General features: G+C 45.3%; 1 protein-coding gene across 1 annotated transcript in view; it reads right to left on the reverse strand.

The window, feature by feature from the left end:
- NINJ2 (ninjurin 2) overlaps nt 1–22,940 on the reverse strand; it is a 77,924-nt gene extending 54,984 nt beyond the window's left edge. The window contains exon 1 of the mRNA XM_054016287.1: nt 22,853–22,940. Coding sequence (XP_053872262.1) covers nt 22,853–22,885 — 33 coding nt within the window. The 5' untranslated portion in view covers nt 22,886–22,940. The remainder of the gene's footprint in view (nt 1–22,852) is intronic.
- Nucleotides 22,941–24,104: the final 1,164 nt, after the last annotated feature.

A 24,104-nucleotide genomic window follows, 5' to 3' on the forward strand; every position in this document is an offset into this window, starting at 1 on the left:
ATGTGCTTCTTAAAAAGCTGGAAGATACGGGAATTGCAATAGGAGACATGACAGGTCAGGGCTACAATAACGGTGCCAACATGAGAGGAAAGAACAGAGGAATGCAGACACAGATCCGAGAGTTAAACCCTCAAGCTTTTTTTTGTCCCATGCAGTTCTCATTCATTGAACTTGGTGGTCAGTGATGCAGTATCAGCTTCTAATGAGGCTGCTGAAAGCATCTATGTATTTTTCTCTGCATCAACTCATCGATGGCAAATTTTGAAGCAACGTCTGGGAACATCCTCTCTGACACTGAAACCACTGAGTGCCACATGATGGGAAAATCGAGTGGAGACGATAAAGTCTATCAAACACCAAACTGGGAAGATCGATGATGCCATAGTTGCCATTATGAAGGATAATGCTATAACAGGAATTGTTCGTGGGAGAACAGTGGCAGAGGGAAATGGAATCACCAGAAACATATATAACTTCAAATTTCTGTGTGGCTTAGTGTTGTGGCATGACATACTGTTTGAAATAAATGTTCTAAGCAAGAGACTCCAAGGTGTTGACCTTGATATATCTGGAGCAATGGAACAACTGGACAAAGCAAAGTCATACCTACAGTCTTACCGGTCAGATGAGGGATTTCAAAATGTTCTGAAGAGTGCACAGAAGTTGGCAGAAGAACTTCACACTGAATCTATTTTTCCCCCCCATTCAAGAATACAAGAGTCACTGAAGAAGATGACATTTTGATTTACAAGGCACAGGTTAATCCCATAAGAGACCCCAAACAACAATTCAAAGTTGAATTCTTTAACCAGTGCTAGATTGTGCAATGCAGTCAGCTGAAGAACGTTTCATGCAGCTCAAGTAACACAGCAGTATATTTGGGATGTTGTATGATATTCCAAAACTCCTCACTATACCTGAAGAAGACCTACACCAGCAACGCAGGGCACTAGAGACAGTTTTGACACATGATGACATGCGCGATATTGATGTGAGTGATTTAGGTGATGCACTGAAAGCCCTTTCAAGATACATTTCAGCAGGATCAATTCCAAAGGCTGTTCTGGAATATATGTGCACAAATAAGATGACCACCCTCTTTCCAAATGCTTTTGTTGCTCTGCGCATACTTCTAACACTTCCTGTAACAGTGGCCAGTGGAGAACGCAGCTTCTCCAAGCTGAAGTTAATAAAAACACATCTACGCTCCACAATGACACAGGAGAGGCTGGTTGGCCTTGGAACCATCTCAATAGAGCATGAGCTGGCCCAGACTGTGGACCTTCAGCAGGAAGCAGTTCAAATCTTTGCAACCAAGAAGGCACAGAAAGCACCACTTTGATTATTCAAACAGATAAAAATGCCAGTGTTTACTATGCACATAGGGTGACCAGATGTCCTGATTTTATAGGGACAGTCCTGATTTTTGGGTCTTTTTCTTATATGGGCTCCTATTACTCCCCACCCCCGTCCCGATTTTTCACACTTGCTGTCTGGTCACCCTATATGCAGACAAGAAAAGTTACATTTGCTGTTCAGGCATTTGAAAGTTAAGTGTTACTTAACATTTTTGAACAAGGCATTTTAAGTTGTTAGTTCTCCTTTATTGGGGTAGGTAGCAGAGCAGTACCATGAGAGGAGTAGAACAGGAAGAAGGCAGAATTGAGACCTTTCAAAGTTTTGGCCCAAGCGAGGGGGCATGTGGGCATCATTTGAGCTCCCCGCCTCAGGTGCCAAAATGTTGTGGGCCAGCCCTGGCTGCCTGAGTGAGTATAGCAAATGAGAACCTAGTGCAAGGCAGGGGGAAAGTCTGAGTTAAGGGAGCAAGTTCCTTTGAGGTGGGGTGTTGAAGGGAATGCCTATCAACTAGAACATTAGCATTACATAATATGCAATTCCTTGAAGTCTAGAAAGCACTTAAATTTCAGTCACCAAGGCAGGACAAAGGAAGCAAACAGGAACACTCAGAAACCGGTACGCATTTGTTAATATATCTGATATCCATCCTCTATTGAGTCTGTACAAGGGGGACAGTTGGAGGGGAGCATGTCAATGCAAAACAAATGCCTGTGATCTCTCGTGAGTTTCAGAACCAGAACCCAAATTTTGCAGCAAAAGCTAGTTATTAGAATGGGTTGAACAAAACTTTGGATCCAAACAACTTCTTTAATTTTTTGTGAGTAGGGGTTTGGGTGCGTGGGTGGGTGGGAAGGGAGGCGATAGGAAGTCTGAAGCTGGAGCAGACATTTTGCCTTAGGGCTATCTCGAGATCCTCAAAGAAGTCCGTACTCCTGCCCTTCTATTGCTCAGTAATACATCTAGTTAGATACACAAGTACAGCCACAAAGGCAGGGGAGGCAAAGGTGGCAGTAATTCCCCAACAGTTTGCTGTTTTGCAGTAATTCTCTACATCTCACAGTGTTGCATGTCCCATAAGCTTTACTTCCCATAAGTTGCACAGGGTCTCATGAAGCTGCTTTGTGCTGCCCTTCTGTCCTCCCCCACCTCCCGCCAGTCACCCTCCCAAGTTAAAAAGGCATGCAGTTTTGTTTCTTGTTGCTGTTACCATAGGCATCCTTCCATCATGTTGTCTATGGGCATTCCTAAATATAGGAACACTTCTGCAGTGGGGATGATACTCCATCAGAGAAGAGGGTGTGGGAAGAAGTTCCCTTCCCTCAATAAATTAGAATATAATTTCCAATAATCCATCTTCCTAAATCTACATTCTTCCATAGATGCTGGACACCCCTGCTTGGGAAGATATTTGTTTAGTAGAATTTTCACCCTTGTTCTCCTCTGTCCTTGAATCTGGCACCAAATATTAATGTATTTGTTGATCCTTCTGAAGAAGTCAAGCATATTCTGAAAAAAAAATTCTAAATAATTCCTTCCAAAGCCTTATTGAGGCTCTTAACTCTGCCAACCCTGTGTATTTAGCTGTTATTAAAAGGTTTGCCCCATTCTTCTTCCTATATATCTCCCTATTTACAGCTTTGCAAAATTAGTATGTATCAACCTTCCTAATACCTTCACCCCTGAGAAATAGCAGCCCACATTCACCTAACATGGCCCTCTCTCTGTTCCCAGACTACGGTATATTAGTGCTGACTAGAAGTGCAAGAGGTACCCCAGGTGATAATCAGACCAGAGGCTGCTCAGTAACTAATCTAATAGTCCCAGAGCTTTTTGTCCAGAGAAACTATCTACAGAAGTCACAAAGGTATATTCTCCCTCCCCAGTGTATTGAGGGGAGAATAGGCCCCATGGTATACACATTATACTCCTGAGGAACTCTGCACCTAAAAATGATGTGCCAAAAATTAAAAATTATGCACACAATATTTTAAAATTCTGAAAAATTCTGCAAATGTTATTTGTCAATAAATAAATGTGTCTCCAGCATGGCAGTGGGGAGCACAGGCCACTGGCTGCATTGAGGTGGGAGATCACCCTGAAGCCCCTACCTCCGGTACAGAGACTCGGCAGTGAGGATGCACCCGACCCTGACACAGTGCATGGGCTGGGCCTGCCCCAGAAACACCCTGAGGCCCCTCCCCTCTGCCCCAGGTGCACCAGGTGTGGGTATGGAGGCTCAGCCCAGCAGGGTCCAAGTGTGGAGGGACTTAGTGTGGAGGGGATACATGTGTAGGGTGAGCGGTTTCTGTGTGGGGAAATCTGGATGTAGAAGTTCATTGGGAAGTTCCGGGTGCAGGAGCAATGGGAGACTCTGCAGAGGATCCAGGTGAAGGTGGTTGGGGCTCAGGAGAGGGGGATGGGTTTGGGGAGATGGGGCTCAGCAGCGGGTCTGGGGGGGTGCAGGTGCTGGGGGAGTGGGGCTTGATGGGGTGGGGATCCAGTGGGGGGGAGGGGGTCTGGGTGTGGGGGAGGGACTCACTGTAGGGGTGCAGGTGTAGGGGGATAGGGTTTGTCAGGGTGAGGGTTCTATGGGCCTGCTTAATAGGGGAGCCCCAGCTGCTGCCGAGGGGACACTGCCTGCCGGGCTCCCACTTCCCCCTGCTATTCCCCTATCAGGGCCAGCTCTAGGCACCAGCAAAACAAGCTGGTGCTTGGGGCGGCACATTTCTAGGGGCGGCATTCTGGTGCCGGCCATGCCACCCCTAAAAATGTGCCCCGGCCGCCCTAGCTCACCTCCGCTGCTGCCGCTCGCGCGCCGCTGCTCGTCCTCCCTCCCAGGCTCTCAAACCTGGGAGGGAGGGGGAGATCCCGAGCAGCCGCGGCGCGTGAAACAGCTGATTCACGCGCCGCTGCTCCCCCTCCCTCCCAGGTTTGAGAGCCTGGGAGGGCGGGGGAGACCCCGAGTGGCCGCGGCGCGCGCGCTGCTTCTCCCTCTCCCCCCCCTTCCTCCTAGGCTTGAGAGCCTGGGGGGAGGAGGCAAGGCTGGGGATTTGGGGAAGGGGTGGAGTTGAGGCGGGGCTGAGGATGGGGTAAGAAAAAAACAGGGGGCGGCCAAAATTGGTTTTGCTTAGGGCGGCAAAAATCCTAGAGCCGGCCCTGTCCCCTATTCCCTTTTCTTCTCCATCCCCCTCCCCTCACTCCCACATTCCCCTTCCCCTGCCCCATTCCATGCCCTTTCTTCCTCACTGTCTCTTCTCCTCACGCCCCCTTACCCAGCCCCACTCACTGTTGCACAGAATAGAAAAGAGGAAGGCTCCCAGCACACAGAAGGGGAGCTCAACTGGCACTAGGACCCAGAAGGCAGCATGCAGCTGCAGAGTCAGCGGAGCTGAGACATAGACAGCCTCCTTCAGCTGGGCAGGTCTGCGCTTGCAGAATGAGGGGGGGCAGTGGCATGTAACCCTGTTTGCCTCACCTCTGTTTGGAGGGGGCAATCCCCCCAAAAAACTGTCCCCATGGTCACCACCTCCGCCAGCGTGGCTTCCCTTTGCTTCCCTGCCATTTTCTGCAGGGAAACACAGGAAATCTGCGGGGGTGTGTGTGTTTCCTGCAGGGAGTCCTGCAGAATCCCTCCAGGAGTAACACAAATCTTCCCAGAAGAAAGCTGTGATCAGTAAATCCCAGTATCCTTTCAGTCTTTGTATTTTCCCTGTCTTAAGGAGGACTTCCCTCCCATAGGTGTCCTTGCTCAAGTAGTATCAGTGAATCTGCTTTAGAAGGTGTAAGGATTGGACAGGTAATAAGAAACTAATAAGGGTACGTCTATACTTACCTCCGGGTCCGGCGGTAAGCAATCGAACTTCTGGGATCGATCCCGGAAGTGCTCGCCGACGACGCCGGTACTCCTGCTCCGTGAGAGGAGTACGCGGCGTCGACGGGGGAGCCTGCCTACCGCGTCTGGACCCGCGGTAAGTTCGAACTAAGGTACTTCGACTTTAGCTACGTTATTCACGTAGCTGAAGTTGCATATCTTAGTTCGAAGTGGGGGGTTAGTGTGGACCAGGCCTTAGTCTGGTTATCCCAGCAAAGCGTATGCAAGGAACAGAGTCTGAAAACAGTTGAAGTGGAACACAGGGTATTGTGCTTCTCTAGCAGACTGATATATTTGACATGTATAGTGCCTTTCATTTGAAGATCACAAAACTCTTTCTAAGTACATGCACACACACTTAGGGTATGTCTACCCTGGAATCGGAGGTGTGGTTTGCAGTTCATGTAGACATACCTGAGCTAGCTTTAATCTAGCTAGTACTTCTGAAAATAGTGGCAAAGATGCAGCAGCACAGGCAGCACAGACCTGTCCATAATCCTGGGTACCTATTGGTGTTGCTAGTCCATGCCAATGTCTGTGCCACTGCATCTTCCCCCTGTTATTGGTATTTGTGCTAGCTATTCAAGCTATCTTTGAGCATGTCTACCCAAGTTGCAATCTGTCCTCTGATTATAATGTAGACGTACCCAAACATGCACGCAGTAAATTGAGACACACAAACATTAAGCGACATGATCAATGGCAGAGTATGGAGTAGAACTTAGGGCTCATTGCTCCCACTTTATGTTTTAACTCCAAGATAACATCCAAAACCATTTTAACCAGTCTGAGTTTAGCATGTGCATTTCCCTTTTTAGTATGTCTGTGGCATTTAATATAGTAAACAAAAGCAGAAGCCACTTTAGGGTGCAGGTACAATGATGTTGGGCGCATTAGTAATAGATAGACTGGATATTGCTTACTCTTAGTCCAGTGAGAAACCAATTGTCATCAGACAGGGAGAAAATAGAGGGGGTGAACCAGACAAGAAAGTGAATTACGCTCAGATAACAGTAAAGAGGGGTAGATTTCTCTCATATATGCCCAAGTGGTGGTGCATCTCTTCTCCGCTTTTTGCCATTGGTTGTCATGGGTGTATTAGTCTGCTAGACAAACACCTTTCTCTGCAGCCAGCCAAGTGGCTGAGTCAGCTTCTCCCATAGGAGAGATAATGTGGCAGTTTATACATTGTGGGAATGAGCCAACAGGAAATGATTTTAAATGAACCATTAAAATCAACATTGCCCCACCCAAGCTGTAAACACCTGAACTCACCAACACAGTGGTCCCACTCCCAGAGTTCTGAGACTGTTCCCCCACTACTAGTTCCCAGCTAATCACTGTTTTGCCACTCAACTTGCCTGGAGAGTGAATCTTATAACGCTGACTGAGCTCAGCAGCTCTGAAGTGTGCTTGTAGGTTCATTGCCAGAGATAGCTCAGCGGGCTGGTATTGGGTTGCTGAGCCATTTAACTCTGCATCACCAGCTGAAAACGGATTCAAGTGGGTAGTCACCAAAAGCTGTTGCTATCTGTTCTTCAGTGGCCTTTGTGAAATGAGTCCAGCCCCTAGTGATTATTAGGAGCTCCATGCAAAGATACAGACATAGAGCACTTCTGTAACATCAACCACAGCACAGTTGGTGCTAACTGTACCCTTTGTTGCAGTAGACTCAGATTAAATTAACCTCCCACTCTTGATAGAGTCCCTCCAGCTCAGGCTAGTGGCCGATAGGCAGGGTATCATGGGGAAGTCTGTGCTGTCCCTTTTCTGTGGGACAGAGAATTTCAATCTCCAGGTCTACCCGACCCTCACTCCATGTCCCTGTTTTGTCATTTGTTGCCCCCTATATTTAGTAGTTTCCTCATCCTGCGGCCCATGCCTCCTCCAAGAGAGGTGGGCCTTTTGTTCTTGTAGGCTCACACCCGCCTTTCCCAGAAGACAGACAGATTGCACCCTAGCCCTGGTTTTTCATTCTTTGTCTCTGTATTCAGTTAAGTTCTGAGGCCCTGCCTTCATTTGTGAAGGGGGTTTCTATTGTTCTGATGGGCTTTGTCCACCATTCCTAGGATTTAAATAGGCTGACAGTTTTCACAAGTAATCAATCCACTTCAGAGGCACTGACTTCCGCAGTTCCCGGGGGGTGCTCGACCCCCCGCTCCACTCCAGGCCCCACTCCATTCCTTCCCCCAAATCCCCATCCTCACCCTGCCTCTTCCCACCCTGCCGCATTCTGCTCCCTCCACTGCCTCTTCTTGCTCCCACTCCTCCCCCCCTCCCAGTGCCTCCTGAACGCTGCTGAACAGCTGATTGGTTCTCGGTGGGCAGGAGGCGCTGGGAGGGAGAGGGAGGCACTGATTGGCGGGACCTGCCAGTGGATGGGAAGCACTTGGGGGGGGGGGGGGGAAGGGTAGGAGCTAATCAGTGGGCCTACCAGTGAGTGCTGAGCACCCACTCTGCTTTTCCTGTGGGTGCTCCAGCCCACAGGATCCTCTTCACAATGTTTTTTAAAGGTTAAGCTGCTAAGCAGCTGAACAGCAAACACCAGAGGGAGAACCACAGTTTGTGAGAGCTCCAAATTCCTTAGAAATATATGTGGAGCCACCATGTCAAAGCAAGAGCCTGTTGACAAAGCTCACCAGTGAGAATGAAATGGTGCATATTCCTCAAGCAACTTTTTCATGATTACAGGCCAAAACTGGGGTCTGCCTAAGGAATCAGCCCCGTACCAGCTGCCAAGAATCTAGCACATGAAGATCAAGACAGAGGTCAAAGCTAGTCTGATCAAGAGAAAAAAAAAGTGGTGGTGTTTTTTGTTTACTTGCAGTACACTATTCAGTCACTAGGTGTTTCTCTGTGCTGTACAGAGTTCCAGACAGGGTGTGGTCCCTGGTCAACAAACCAGAAAAATCCGGAGTTCATGTGTGGAAATCCCTTTCTTTGTGCCTGTATTTCTATCTTTTTCTTTATTAAATGCCTCCTGTTTAAGAAGGGCCATAGATTCCATGTATCACAAGTGGCACTTTATTGAAATCTGTATTATCATAGCACCTCCAAGCCCCAGTCGCAGACCAGGACCCCATTGTGCTAAGTGCAAACAGAACAGACAGCTCCTGCCCCAGAGGGTTTAGTCTAATGTATATGGGAAGAGACCATAGATGGGAGAGTCCAAGGAAACAATTAGGCAATATCATCTAAATAAACAAGTGTAACCAGGCTGCCTAAGCAGTATTCTCCCGTGGCCCATCATGGGGCAGCTCACCCAGCGGCAGGTCCCCAACAGTTAAGTATCGCTCCTCACAGATCCATTGCTATGGTGCTTTAGACCTCTGTCTATGACACACTTGAGTCCTATCTCTTATCTAAACTCATCAATTTTAAGGCCAGAAAGGACCATCCTGATCATCTAGTCTGACTTCCTGTACATGGCAGGCCAGGGAACCTCACCCACCCACGCTTGCAATGGGCCCATAATCTCTGGCTGAGTGACTGAAGTCCTCAGATCTTGATTTAAAGACCTCTTCTGGGGTATTATGGTCCAACATGAAAGGAAAACCAGTTAATTCAAAATCAGGCTAGTCTTGGGATTCATTGGCAGACCTCACCCTTCTGCACAGAGCTTGTCTCAGTTAGTCCTTTTCTTATCAGTCTTCCTGAGCCTAGTTGTCCCATCCAGTAGGAGGCTTGTCCAGGTAGCAAAATGTCTCAGGATCTTGGCTGGAAACAGGCTTCCTTCATCAAGGACAAAGCAGAGCTGTGCACTCCTCCCTGTTCAGCCCTGAGCTGAGCTAGGTCTCCTCCTTTTAATGCCCCTCTCCATGCCTGACGTGTATTGCAGATGTAGCAGAGTTGGGCCAACAGACTCTCCTTAATCCTCTGGTTGCCAGAGTGAACCTAGCTGCTTCATTACCCGCCTTGTTGCCCATGTGGGGCCTATCTGCCCCATCACAGCAAGAGAGACACAGGGTGAAGGAAGGGATAAAACACACAAGCAGAGTGAACGATGTGGCAAATGTAATGTTAGTGCCAAGATTATTAATCTTTTTTGGCTGTGTTTACCTAGGAGGGGATCAGCTATATAGAAAGGGAAGGAGGGTGAGAGAGAGACAGGGAAGGGGAGGAATGGGCAAGAGGGGCCGGTCACTAGTGTGGAGTGAAGCTGAGGTGAAGAGACTGTGAGGAAGAGGGAGAGAGGGGGGCAAAGGAGGAAGGTTGGAGCAAACAGCCAAATCAGCTCAGGGCCTCTACCCAACATCCCAAGGGAGCCAGATGGTAAAATGATCAACAGTGAAATAAATGTGGTCAATTAAATAATCATCATTATGTTGTAATGAGATGGATGGGGGCATTCCATGCCTTTTAAAATAGCTATAATTTCATCTGTCTGCAGACTTGGGAAGATGGGAGGGTACTGGTTATTCTTTGGAAGGTTTCCTCCCTTCCCAACTTGAGGCCTGATTCTCAGTTACACGAAGGCTTTGGAATTGCTCCCTGCAGAAACATGGTTAAGCATGAATCTGGCCCCAAAAAAGGTGCAAGACACATCTCTGTGCCTTTCCAATTTACTAAGGCTATGTCTACACTACAGCTTATGTTGGCATAACTTATGTCGCTCAGAGGTGTGAATAAACCGCCCCCCGGAGTGACATAAGTTACACAGACATAGTGCTGTCTACACTGGTGCTTATGCCGGCAAGAGAGCTTCTCCCGCCACATAGCTACTGCCTCTCATGGAGGTGTTTTTATTATGCCGACCAGATGTGTTGCAGTGGTGCAACTGCATTGCTGCAGAGCTTTATCTGTAAACAAGCCCTACGTTTGCTTCTGAGCTGACTGGTAAAGCTACAGGTAGCAGAAGAGTGCTATGTTCAGCCTCTCATTGAGATCTTCAATTAATATTTCACTTTAAGTTTGGTGAGGGGCCCAGATACCATGGTGATGGATAAAAAAATAATAATAATTTTTTCAAAAACTGATGGTGTCACCAGGACCAGCAAGTATTAATCAATCTGAGCCATGTGCCAAAGCTCAAAGCAGATTGCCTACTTGGTGCTACTGCTTTATTTAAGAAAATCTATCACACTATACAGTGTTTAAAACTCATGACTAGGTGAGAGGAGACCTGTCTTCCATTTCTGGTTCTGCCACTGACTTTTTGTGTGATCTTGGGCAAGTCATTTAATCCATCTGTGCTCAGTTTATCCATCAATAAAATGGGGATAAAAAGACTTCCTACTTCATAAGGGGAATTGTGAGGCTGAATTCATTGATGTTTTCAAAGAGCTTTGAGATCTTGGAATAGAAAGTGTTATGGAAGAGTAAAGCATCACTGTGTTATTGCCTGTGAATAGGCATCCTTTCAACACAAAGACACAGTATACTGAGGGTGAGTACTTTCACTTCCATTTCTATTGAAGAAAAACTAGTCTTTCCGAAGAATAAAGTTTGTGGTGAGTTTGGGCTCTTTAAAAAAATGCTGTATTTGCGGTATCTGTGTGCAAAGTAAAAAACCTGAAAATATCTTTAAATGGTGAAATCAAAACCCAACAACTCTTTTCATGATCACTCAAAAACAGCTGATGGGCTTTCACAAAACTTTCCAGAATCAGTTTACCTTTGAGCTGAGAATACGCATGAGAAATTTCAGCCCAAAGGGTTATTTTTGGGGAAACTTTATAAGTGCATGAATATAAGAGCTTAGGATAGAAATGCTTTTACAACCATAATTATAACATCACACAACTTCATTATGTAACATGGCAGGGAATTATGACTTGCCCAGTGTACAAGCTGCAATAAGTTATAACTGTAGCCATTAACACGCAAATCTCTTGCAGCATCCATGAGTGTATCCTTCTCCCAGGCAAAAAGAAACTAGTGTCAGATTTACGTAGCCATAGTTCCCGCACTCCTTATTACATAGTCCCAGCCTGGGGGGGTATCCAAAATGATAGTGCTGGTGAGTGCTATGAGGTACAGATGATTCAGGAACATCCCATCCTTCCAGAGATGTTTTTGTACACATTTGACTCACAAGCCATATTTTCAGATGTGGACCCAATGGATATGCCACTAAAAACATCCCTGCACCCTTTGTACCAGCACAAATCCTGCACTTGTGGACATATCTCCATCTGTATGTGATGGTATACACACAGGCAGATTTTTGCAGGCACTTTGTATAATAATAGTTAGCCCTTTGGTAGTGCTTTTTAGCTAAGGCTCTCAACATGCTTTACAAATATGAACTCTCAGGCTCTTCACTTCCCTGTGAGGCGGGTAAGTGATGTTATCACCATTTTACAGACAGGAAAGCAAGCCTTGACCAGTTTAAGCAAACAAGTTTGAAAATGTTGGCTTCAAGTTATGCCCCTACATCCATAATCAAGCACCCAAACAAGTGGCCTGATTTTTCAGAGTTTCTGAGCACCCCCTTGGCTCTCACTGGATACCATGAGAGTTGCAGGTTTGGTGTTCAGCTCCCTCTACTTCCTTTATTTAGGTGCCTAAATAGCAATCTTTGGGCCTTGCTGTGGGGCAAAATTTGAAAATTCTGGTCCAGATTGTTTGTTGAAATTAACACAATGGGTCTGGTTTTTTTCTTGCCTTGCCCTTTCTGCCGTCATTAACACCTGTGCAAAGTGGGGATAAAATGCTACAGAATCAGAGCGATAGCTCATGACATCTACTTTGCACAGGTATGCATTTAGGTCATGGAGAATGAGAGCCAGCACCTCTCTTGAAGAGGCAGGTGTAGAAACCACAACTTCTGAGAGACGTCACCAATCTTCGGAGAGATTGTCTTACATCCCTTAGATCTAGTGGCTACTGCAGCAGATTTAGCTACTCTTTCAGAAGCTGTGAAAACTGGATGGGCCCAGCTCCAGCAGGGAAGGAAGCAAGAAGCACAAAAGCTGGTACTGAGGGAAGGGACTTAGAGACTTGCTGTCCATCTAAATATGTATTTCTAGAGCACCCATCAGCATACTGTCTAGGCACCTGAGATCCGACTAAGGGTAGAGGACAGGAGCTAACACAGAGACTCGCCCCGAAAATTAGCCTGATTCTCAGTTGCACTAAGGTGACTTTACACCATTCTAACAGTGTAAAGAGATATTAAAGTGGATGTAAATGACACCTACTATAAAAGGGGTCTTGGTGTAATTGAGACTCAGGCTCTAGTAAAAGGACTATGCAGGGGCATAAAAGTTTGGCTCACAGAAGAAGGACATGAAGAAAGATGAAGATAGTTAAATTCTTGTTTAAATTGTTGGGATGGCAGGGTAGGTGATAATTATTATATATTATTTGTATTACCATAGCATATAGATCCCTAGTTGAGAAGATGAATAGGTACAGCGTCTCAATTCTTAGGAGCTGGGAGAACGTGGAAACTGAGGAGAGGTCCAGACTGATGTAGACAATAAAGTCCAGTTCTCATTGGGGAAAGAAATGGAAACCAACATGGACTGTCATTCATAAGAACGGCCATATTGGGTCAGACCAAAGGTCCATCCAGCCCAGTATCCTGTCTGCCGACAGTGGCCAATGCCAGGTACCCTAGAGGGAGTGGACCTAACCGGGAATGATCAAGTGATCTCTCTCCTGCCATCCATCTCCACCCTCTGACAAACAGAGGCTAGGGACACCATTCCTTACCCGTCCTGGCTAATCTCCTTTGGTTTGTAAGTTACAAAGGACACATTTACTCGCAAAAACCATCAACTCTGGGAAGATTTGTTTTATTTTATTCTGAGATCACAATTCATCATCTTAGCTGGATGATCAGGAAATCACCATAGCCATGCTTATGCTTATGATTATACGCTGAACAAAACCCATTCTTCTACTCATACCAACTGGCACTGAATAATGAGGAGCCCAATGGGGTTGCACCGTAGGTCTCTGTATATGGAGGCAGGGGCTGCGTGGTGGGCTAGCAGGAGCAGGGAGGAGCTCTTAAGGGATACACTGAGGATGGAGGAGCCTGAGGAGAGCTGCTTTTCCATCTGGAAAAAAACAGAGACGGCTACACTCCATGCTGGTGCTGAGGGTGAGACCCCCTAAAGGCGGGGGTGGCCAACCTGTGGCTCCGGAGCCGCATGTAGCTCTTCAGAGGTTAATATGCGGCTCTTTGCATAGGCGCTGACTCCGGGGCTGGAGCTACAGATGCTAAACTTTCCAATGTGCTAGGGGGTGCTCACTGCTCAACCCCCTGCTCTGCCCCAGGCCCTGCCCTCCACCCCTTCCCCTGAGCCTGCCATGCCCTCACTCCTCCCCGTCCCCCAAAGAGCCTCCTGCGCGTGCAAAACAGCTGATTGCAGCAGGCAAGAGGCACTGATCGGCGGGGCTGCTGGAGGGTGGGAGCGGATGGGGGGCTGCTGACGTATTACTGTGGCTTTGTGGCAATGTACATTGGTAGATTCTGGCTCCTTCTCAGGCTCAGGTTGGGCACCCCTTCCCTGAAGGGGACTTTACCACAGGCTGGCCCTTAGTTCAGAGGCATGCAACTGTCCCCATGATGTTAAGCAGAAATCAAGGGCTCATTCGCTGTTTGGCATTTGGACTGTCAGCCTTGTAATGTTCCTTCCTGTGAGCAGGTGGGGGAGTTCACAGGCCATGTGTTCTCCTTTGCCCCTTCTGAGGGAAGGGAGCTCCCAGGTGGCTTTGGACTGCCTCCCACTTACCGTGTGCTGAGGCGGAGTCTCTAAAACTAAACAATAAAATACCAAAGGCCACTGACCTACAAAAGCTGCCAAACAAACCAGGATGGGCTGGAGGGAAGAGCACAGGGAAGAGGGGATGTTTTTGTCCCCATGCGTATTTACTCCGCCTGTCAGCTGACCTTGTTTTTCTAAGCCGCCCCTCGTTCATGGTCATGGTGCAGCTGTGCAGACTTGCTGCCTCTTTCTGTGTGAAAATGGTACCACTCAATGCAAAGGCCCTTGGCATCCCCATTCCTCTCCCCGAGAACCACATGGGTTTGTCTTGCCTCTTCAGCCACAGAGTGTCTCATCTCTCTTTCCATGCACCTGCTGTTTTTGTGGTTCTCCCAAGCTTTTCATCTCCCTCCACTCTTGTGAGTTTTAACAACAGACAAAGAAAAACACTTATATGTTATTCTTAAAATGCTTTCATTCCCCAAACTCTTTGTGTCTCACCCTGCATGCTTCCAAACATTTCAGGGTCCTCCTGTCCACAGGAAGCACTGCTGACAAAGAATCATGTGCTTCCATCTCATTCATCCTATTGGCTGATTTTAGTATCAACACCCTATGCCACAACATCCGCAAGCACTGCTTTTGCTCACCCTGGGGAATGTTGGAGCATTGGATATGATCCGTTGCTGGAATCCCCCTGGCTCAAGGCATTGTGATGACTCAGCCGCACCTTTGTCCTCTTTAGGGGTGGGTGAATTACTCCAGATTATTATACAATAAACTCCCAGAACCTTCGCCTATTTCTAGTTCCAGAGTTGAACTAACTTTTTTTTGGTTGTTCTGTAATGTTCAGAAAAGGTTTTGTTCACTTCAGGATTCTGGCTGGGGTAGGAGGACTTGTGAGGCAGTGAAAAAGCCTATTCTATGGAAGCAGATGATAGTATTTTTATATAATGAGCTCTGGCTGAGTGCTCAGAGCTGTACAAACATAGTGGGAGCAGGATTGGGCTCATGGGTCTGATACTGTAGAATAGGGACAGACTAAACTTCTGCTCTAGTTTGTCATCTTGTGCCCCATATTGGTTAGAGTTGACAAGGGATCTTGCACCGGTCGTTGTGCAAAGGGTTTACAAAAACTCTTGGGTGCATATATTATATGTTTGTACAGTGCCTTGCATGATCAGGCCCTGACCTGGCTGAAGTCTCTAGCCAGTACTGCAATATATATATTTAATAACCATAAAGAAGGGTGTTCTAAGAAGGCACCCACAATCTCCCGAGAGAGCCTGTTGTCGCATGAATTTCAGATTTAAGGGATTAAATTTATCCTTGAAGTAACTCCATTGACTTCAGTAGAGTTACCCTAAGGACGGATTTGGCACCTGAAGGCACTCTGAGAGGTAGGTTACTTTTTAGAAACCTTCATAGATACAATGTTTGGATCTTCATCCAAACCCTGTGAGGCTTGCTCATCACTAGCCCTTTCCATTGCACTGCTTATGCAACAGTTACACCTCCTCAGTCCTCCACTCAGGCAGGCCAAGGGTCAGAATTCATTACCAGAATGGCTTAAGTTTAAGATTCTTCAAGATCTGTTTCCTCTCACTTGAGTAATTTACAGCATGGCAAGTGACTTTTACAGGCACTGGAGGAAAGTTCACTGTACCTGAGGGAAAGTTCACTGTACCATTTGTGTTGAGTCATTGACTTTTTCCTCCTCTAATACTGGTCCCGCTAGTAGCGGGAATTATGCTAATCTTACCCATGAGTGAGGCCATGGATTATTCAAGCAGTTGCTTGGCAGCACAGAGTAAACATAACATCTTGTATTCATGTACAGTAGCACTCTCATCACAAAGTACTTTATAAACTAATCTTCAAACTTGACACAGGATTCACTCCATCCACCCCTAGGGTTAAGTGGAGTGGCTGTTTAACCGCACACAGTAGCCTTATACAACAGTTAAGGACCGGAAGTCAAGAGTCTGTTTCCAGCAGAAACTGCGGAGGCAGTTTAGGTAGGAGAACATAATTACCCCTGTTGCACTTTGGCCAGAACAGCAGGGCCAGATCCTCAAGTCATGAACATTCGCAAAACTCCATTGATTTGAGTAGGGCTATGTTAATTTACACCAGCTGAGGGTCTGGCCCAATATATCTTCCAAAGAATGCTATGGATTCTATGATGCACACAAATGATCAGAAGTCCCACCTACTGTAACATTAAACACCACTCCCTCCTGCAGTTAGGTCTCCTTGAGGATCTCCCATCACATTACAATGCCAGAACACCTCCACTTAGCATGTGGGAGGTGACACAACAAGAAGAGAATGTTGCTGCATTGATACCTAGCAAAAGATGTATTGGGGTAATGCAGCACTGTCAATTTCCATGCAATGTCAGGACATAGAGGGCCAGATTCTCTGCTGCACAGCGATCCTCTCAGTGAGGGAGCCCATGTGCACAGTGTGTATAGTGAAATACATCTAACAGGGGGAATGAAGGAGAGCATTTGGTTAGAAGGAGGGGGAACATGGTCTGAATGTAGCATTTGGGGGAAGATCAGGTATCCAGTGATCCCTCTTCATGCACGTTGTTTCAGGGAGAGTTACAGACAGTCAGCAGGATTAATTCACTCTTTAGTGTGTTCTGCATATAATCGGAGAATACTCATTAATATCTTCCACTCCCATATATATTTTCACATTTGTAACCCTATTGTGGCCCTATGCTTCTGAATGAGTAGCATGGATAAGACTCCTCAATAACATTCATTAAAATGTTGATACCTTTCTCTCACCAAACCTCCCTGAGGTGGAGCATCTGGGACCAAATTAATGCCTGTGGAAGGCCTCTAGTTTTAGTGGAGTTACACCGGGGATGAATCTGGCCCCTAATCTGTGTGTGTGTATGAACACATCACACTCCACAGTGCTCTCAGTTTCTAGATCTCCTTTAGCACTGATCCAATTTCTTCAAGACCCCTCCTTCCCCCCCAAAAAATACTGTGCTTGAAAATTTTCCATTGTGCCCCTCCCATTCTAAGTAAAGTTGCTGTCCACACCCAGGGAGAGGAATAGAGGGGGAGCAGGAGGAATTTGTAGGAGTGAGGAGAAATATCACAATGTTATTCGAGAACAAAGATCAAATTAGTACTGCTGTAAAAAAATTCCATTCTCCACGGTGATGTGCTAGCACCACATCTCCAAGCCTTCTAGCATTAGTGTGACAGGCAGCCTGGAGAAGAGCCTGGATAGTGCTGTGCAGAATCACAGTCCCCGTGACTTGGGGAACAGACACAAGACTTTTCTCTTTCCCCAGTCTGATATCAGATTTCACATCTCTTATTTTGCTGACTACATTAGAAGAGCTTTGTTTTCACAGTGAATTTTCTCCCTAGCCCTCTCCACTCCTCCCATCCCACCCTAGACTTTTCGTTATACACAATCTGTTCTTATTCCTAAATTTCACAGTTTGAGTTAATGATATTTAATAGTTAGAGGCTGGGGGCACGGGAGATCTCTTGGGCTCTATTCCTGCCCCTGCCATTGAATCACTACCGCACACAGTTAGGTAAGTCACTCATGTGGCTGAGTTTCTCCATCTGAAAAATAGGGATAATCCTTCCCTACCTTCCAAGGATATTATGAGGCTTACTTACTGTTTGTAAAGCACTTGGAATCTTCACATGAAAGGATCTGTATGAACGCAGAGTATTATTATTAAAATACAGAATTATAATTCTGCCCGGTGCCCAAATGACATTACTGAAGCCCTCTGGGACAGGAACACTGCTTGGACTATAACATCACATTGTCATATTTCTTGGATATTGCTGAATGAGGGTAAAAGTCTCTGCAGCACTAGAAAGCACAAATTGGCTATTCCTGCAGAAGAAGCAGACAGCTATGTACCCAGACAGAGAACTTGTAACCACGACGCTGCCTGAGGTCAAAACTTGAAGCCACAAAAACAAGAATAAACAGAAGTCTCATCTAGTTGTGAACAAACCCACTACATTCCGTCATCAGGCACAATGTGAAAGTGAGATGTGGGAGAGAGAATTTATGATTTATGTGGGACTTTCCATTCGTTTTGTGAATGTTTTAGAAAAGTCCCAGCTGCCACTCATTAAAGTCATGCAAATTCTATTAATCTGCCTATCTAAAATCTATTTAATCTAGATCTGGTCAAACTACCAGTTGGGAGTAAATTATGTAATTAATTTAACTCTTTTTTTTCCTGGTTACAAATTGTTTATAAATCCATCCTGATTTCTGGAAATGTACTTGATATTCACAAGTAATCACTGAACAGTTTATGCAAGCAAATTTCAGCCTATGGGTGTTCTCAAACTGCTCACTTCATGTGTTCGTTCTTTCTTATTTATACTGTGTGATCCATCACTTAGATTGCAAGGTATCATTTCTGCCCCATGCAATGGATGACTGGAACTTTTTAAGAAGAACAGCGATCTAAAAAACTGACAAAAGTGAACAGAGGACACTCATCTTCAAATATCACTGTTCACATAGGAATATGAACAACATTCATTCTGTGAGCATCCCTTTGAACCCAAACCCATTCACACAGATATATATGGATAGCAAATAATAAGGTGGCAACTATGATCTCACTGAATGGCCAATCAGAATTGGAGCATATATTCACTGATATTATCTTGTGGTATTCAACTAACAGATTGACAGAGCCAGACGAGTACCCAGAAGTCATCTCCTACAAGACAGGCCCAACAAAGAAAATAACAGAACACCACTAGCTGTCACCTTCAGCCCCCAGCTAAAACCTCTCCAGTGTATCATCAAAGATCTACAACCTATCCTGAAAGATGATCCCTCACTCTCACAGATCTTGGGGGACAGACCTGTCCTCGCTTATAGACAACCCCCCAACCTAAAGCAAATACTCACCAGTAACCACACATCACTGAACAAAAACACTGACCCAGGAACCTATCCTTGTAACAAAGCCCAATGCCAACTCTGTCCACATATCTATTCAAGTGACATCATCATAGGACCTAATCACATCAGCCATACCATCAGAGGCTCGTTCACCTGCACATCTACCAATGTGATATATGCCATCATGTGCCAGCAATGCCCCTCTGCCATGTACATTGGCCAAACCGGACAGTCTCTACGCAAAAGAATTAATGGGCACAAATCTGACATCAGGAATCATAATACTCAAAAACCAGTGGGAGAACACTTTAACCTGTCTGGTCATTCAATGACAGACCTGCGGGTGGCTATCTTACAAGAGAAAAACTTCAAAAACAGACTCCAACGAGAGACTTCTGAGCTGGAATTGATATGCAAACTAGATACAATCAATTTAGGATTGAATAAGGACTGGGAATGGCTGAGCCATTACAAACATTGAATCTATCTCCCCTTGTAAGTATTCTCACACTTCTTATCAAACTGTCTGTACTGGGCTAGCTTGATTATCACTTCAAACGTTTTTTTTCACTTACTTAATTGGCCTCTCAGAGTTGGTAAGACAACTCCCACCTGTTTATGCTCTCTGTATGTGTGTATATATATCTCCTCAATATATGTTCTATTCTATATGCATCCAAAGAAGTGGGCTGTAGCCCACGAAAGCTTATGCTCTAATAAATTTGTTAGTTTCTAAGGTGCCACAAGTACTCCTGTTCTTTTAACTCTAATCTAATTTATTTCACCAATCTCTTAACTTCTAATGGACTCATCACCATGGTATCAAACACCAATGCTGAGGCAGGATGGGCTGCCTGGTGATGGGTTTTGTTTTGTTTATGTCGATATCCCAAATGCTGTTTCAGCTCCCAGTTATCTCAGCTTGGAATTTGCCATACCAGATCAGAAAACTGGTCCACCTAGTCTGACTTCCTGTCAACAGCCAATACCAAATACTTTATAGAGCAAAATGAAGCTGCCATTGCTGGCAAAATCTGAAAGCCATAAATAGAGATGTTTGGGGTGAAAAATACAGATACACCTTTGAATTCGGGTTATAGTTTTATCTGTTTACTCAGGTTTTGGCTGGATGGGAGGGGTTTAATTCTAGCTTGATATAGAGCATTTTTCATGTTGACAATGTCCTATTTTTAGGACCCGTGTGCAGTTTGATATTTTGTACGTGTGCCTAGAAGTGGGAGTTGAAAAATAAACTCTATAGATGTGCTCTGGACTTGGAGAGTTTTGGGGAGGGAGAGAGTGGGAAATGCTAGCTACTTTGCTGTTAGGAAAGTAGCTGTGGCTCCTACACTGGGACAGTTGGCAGGTATCCTTTTCAATGTACCTGAGCAATTATATAGTGTTGTTTGGAGGCAGAAGGGCTAATCTTCCTGATGCCCATACACCATTAGCTGAAGTAGGAGATTTGAAAGTGCCTCATGTAGCTTGCATAACTCCAAGTGTTGTTATTGGTCATAAAATTATCCTATCCCCTATTTAGTGCCAGCTACAATATTTAACTCTCTGACCTGCTCCAGGACTCAGTGAATTCCACAGGCTGACTACATGCTGAGAGAAGAAGTATTTATTTTTATTCTGTTAACTTCATCTAGTGAGCTCTTGTTCTCGTGTTATGGGACAGGCTAAAAAAAGAGGAGACTAATCAGTTCTCACTAGAGCCTTCATAATCTTAAATGCCTCCTCCATTGCAGGCTAAAGGATCGTAAGTTTTGAATTCTTTTCTCAAATGGAAAGCGTCTAAATGTGATGCACTATAAAAATTCTAGTTGGCAGTGAGCAGCCATTTGGGCACAGAATGCCTCCAAAATAAAACCAAATGAAAACAATATACATGTACGTTAGAATTCTTGGCTATCACTGTAATAGCATACAGTAGTTCTTTCAGATAAAGATTCATGCAGCAGCTGTGGGATTGCCCCAGAGTGTGCAATCCTTATACCTGCAGGGGCCTCCAGGGCTGTAGCTGATGGACTTCAGAGTGGACACCTGCACATCATTAGTCAGAGCAAAGAACCAAAGGGTACTGTCAAAAGTGCCTTTAATTAAAGAGTGTATACACTATCTTTCCCTCACTCTTCTTTTTTTTTTTTTCTTTCATCTCCTGCTTCCTTTGCTCTGCCTTAAAGGCTATTTTACACATTGGCCCTCCAAGGACCCTTCTACTTCCTCACCTACATGATCCATAATGCTCTCTTTCCTTTGCCAGTATCATCCAGGAGGTTTCCTGGTGACAAGTATGCAGGAACCTATGAATATTTGCCTAAGTTTTGTAAAGTCTGGTTTAGCAAAATCCCCATGAGGTGCCATTAGGAGAATCTCAGGCAAACATTCTGTCTTGTGGGATTTTGCAGAGACGCGGATGATATCCTGCCCTTGCCTGGTTCAGAAACAAACACGTTAATTTTAGTTTTGAAATTCAAACCATCTCTCTCTTCTCAGTTGCTCACATACTATCTCCCTTGACTGAAGTGATCCTTAACAGCTCTTCAGTCACACTAGAGATGGACCCAAGCTGCAAGGTTCAAATCGGAATGCAGAGCCAAACTTTTCTGAATGTCAGGAGTATCTGGATTCAGAGGGTTGTTTTGTCCTGTTAGGAGGCTGGGTTCATGCACAAAACTCAGATACAAATCTGAATTTTTCCCAAGTGTGGTAGATTCATATGCAGGGGTTTTGGCTTGTCTTTAGTTTCTATTTCTTGACCTGTTTCCCTTTACACTTGTTCTGGTTTGTATACCTCTCTGCCTTCACCCTTTCTACCTTGTTTTGGGAAAGCTCAGCCCTCTCTCTTTCCTGGTCAAACAGAAGCATCCGTAGCAATATCCAGCTTCACCACTTGGCAAAGCTACCTTTGAATACTGCTCTTTTTTTCTCCTATTGTATCTGAGGACACCCATTCCAGCCCTTTAAGAGCTTGCACTGCATCTCATTCCTCTGCTGAAGTGACCTTATGAATCTGCCTGCATCAGGCCCCTGCCCCAGTCAGTCACTCTCTTTGTTCTGCCATTCCCTGTTACAAAATTTTGGGATAGTGGGAATGAGTCCTCTTCAGTACTGCTTTGATGATTTCTATAACAACAGGCCCAATTCTTTGCATTATAATCTCTAGAGATTTTGACCTAGATCTGAACTTCCCTAAGGTTTTGCTCTGTTCAGTTCTAAGAATTTGGCTTAGGCCACTCTAAAAATGGAGGCCAACTGCAAAGTTTGGATACTGGTTCAAACTTCCCCAAATCTGGGAGTTGAGTCTAGGACTATGTTTGGAGTAGTTCTAGAGAAGGGGCCAGCTGCCAGGTGCAGATCTGAATCTGAACTTTCCCAAATTTGGCAAATGTTTCTGATCAGGGGGCTTGATTTCAATCCTAATAACTTCTTTCCAAACCCTCGGAGAGTTGCCCTTTCCTAAAAGACACACTGAGTCCAAAGAAACACCCTCCTTAAAAAACAAACACCTGCAAAAGGAAACACACAAGGACTGAAGGAGCTTTACCAGTACGTTTTGTTTCTCAATCAACACCACATAGGAAAGCTTGGCTTGTGCTCTCTCTCAGCATTTGCTATATGTATTTCTTTTCCTTTTCTCTAGACTGGGAGCACTTTCTGCCAAACACAGAAGGGCTTTGTGAGGAGGGGAACAGCTCAAACTCTTACAGCTAGTAAAATTCGCACTGCCTCCCTCTCAGACCTGGACGCTAACCGCCTCTGGTGTTTCACTCTCGCCACAAAAATAGTTCTTTCTAGTAAGATCCTGCAGCTCTTCTCTCATCCTGTCTCCTTCACAATAAGGAGCTAATAAGCCCTTTCATTAGCAGAGTGTTGAGATGAACCTGCAATCAGCTTCTCTCCAAAGGGGGCTGAAAATTTCAGCAAAGAAGTTTCAAAACAGTACCAAAACAGAGGAGTAAATGACAGGAATTGTTACTGCCTCCCTCTACCCTCCCACTTCCCTCTTGGTAATTCCCCAAGATGGACTCACTTGAAGGTTGATGATTTCCCCTTCTGATGCCATCCTTTTGCCCTTAGGTCTCTTCCTCAGCCTTCTGCAGACTGCACAGTAGCTTGGGACTCTGCAGTCCCAGGGACTCTATAATGCTTTCTCTGGGTAAGAGAGCACAGCTGCTGAAACAGACCTGCTATTCATCTCCCTGATGTGAGACGCCCGTCTTGGCACAAACATGTGGGGGAAGAAGGGGATGGCATACAAATTCTTTGTCTTCAAAATGCTGAATGGTCCATGGAATAAACATCCCTCGTAGATTTGCTATGACCGTTTTGTTCACTATGTATCTCCACTAACTCCCTTGGTCCAGCTGAGCCCTGTGAGATCACTCAGGCTGGAATTCTGTGATGCAGCTAGCGTACCATGAGGGTCATGGCACAGACTGTACAGAGCATTTAGCAACAATCCTGAACCCTCTCTGTAGTCACAGAGCCCCTCTGTTCATATCAGGGCTACCGCATGAAGATGGTTTGAAAACTAGTGGCTGAGAAGGTTCGGGCCAGAAAGTCATGTTCCTTCACTGCAGAACAGCATTACAGCAAAGCTCTAGAGAAGGCTGAGATGGAATTTCCATTCTAAACCCATTCTCAGTTACTTCTCACTTTCTCAACCAAGAAAACATCATTTAGATCTGGAATTTCTATTCCTGGTATCAGCCCCAAATGAGTTTTTCTTTTGATTGGTAAGTGAGAAGTGACCAAAAATGTATTTAGAATGGAAATGTACACAGCCAAAATCAAGTCACAAAGCATGAACATAATACAAGTGGGATCCTCAGCTGCTGAAAATCAGGATTGCCCCATTGATTTCAGATTTACATCAACCAAGATTCAGGTGGAAAGGTTTTGTCCTCTGAAGGACAACTTCACTGATCAGTTACAATGGCACAGAAAGTTATATTTTTACTAAAGTAGATTATCTTGTTAAGAAGCATGCTATGTGGTATGTATGTAGTTAACCAGTGTTCATCACAGTTTCTGTATCTCCAGGTCTATGAAAGGTGCTGAAGTCTCTCTCAGTGGGAACTGCCATTGTACTGATACTTCTCAACAGAAGGCCTAGTTTGACAATGATACTAAGGCTTAGCAGTTCTGTGGCACCATTTCAAAGCATTAATGAATTTAGCCTCACAATATCCCTGTGAAGTACAGACGCTCCCCGACTTACGCAATCGTTCCATTCTGGAACGCCTTGCGTAAGTTGGAAACATATCTCCAACCATTACGCA

The sequence above is a fragment of the Malaclemys terrapin genome, chromosome 1 (assembly GCF_027887155.1).
Source record: "Malaclemys terrapin pileata isolate rMalTer1 chromosome 1, rMalTer1.hap1, whole genome shotgun sequence".
Taxonomy (NCBI): Eukaryota; Metazoa; Chordata; order Testudines; family Emydidae; genus Malaclemys; species Malaclemys terrapin.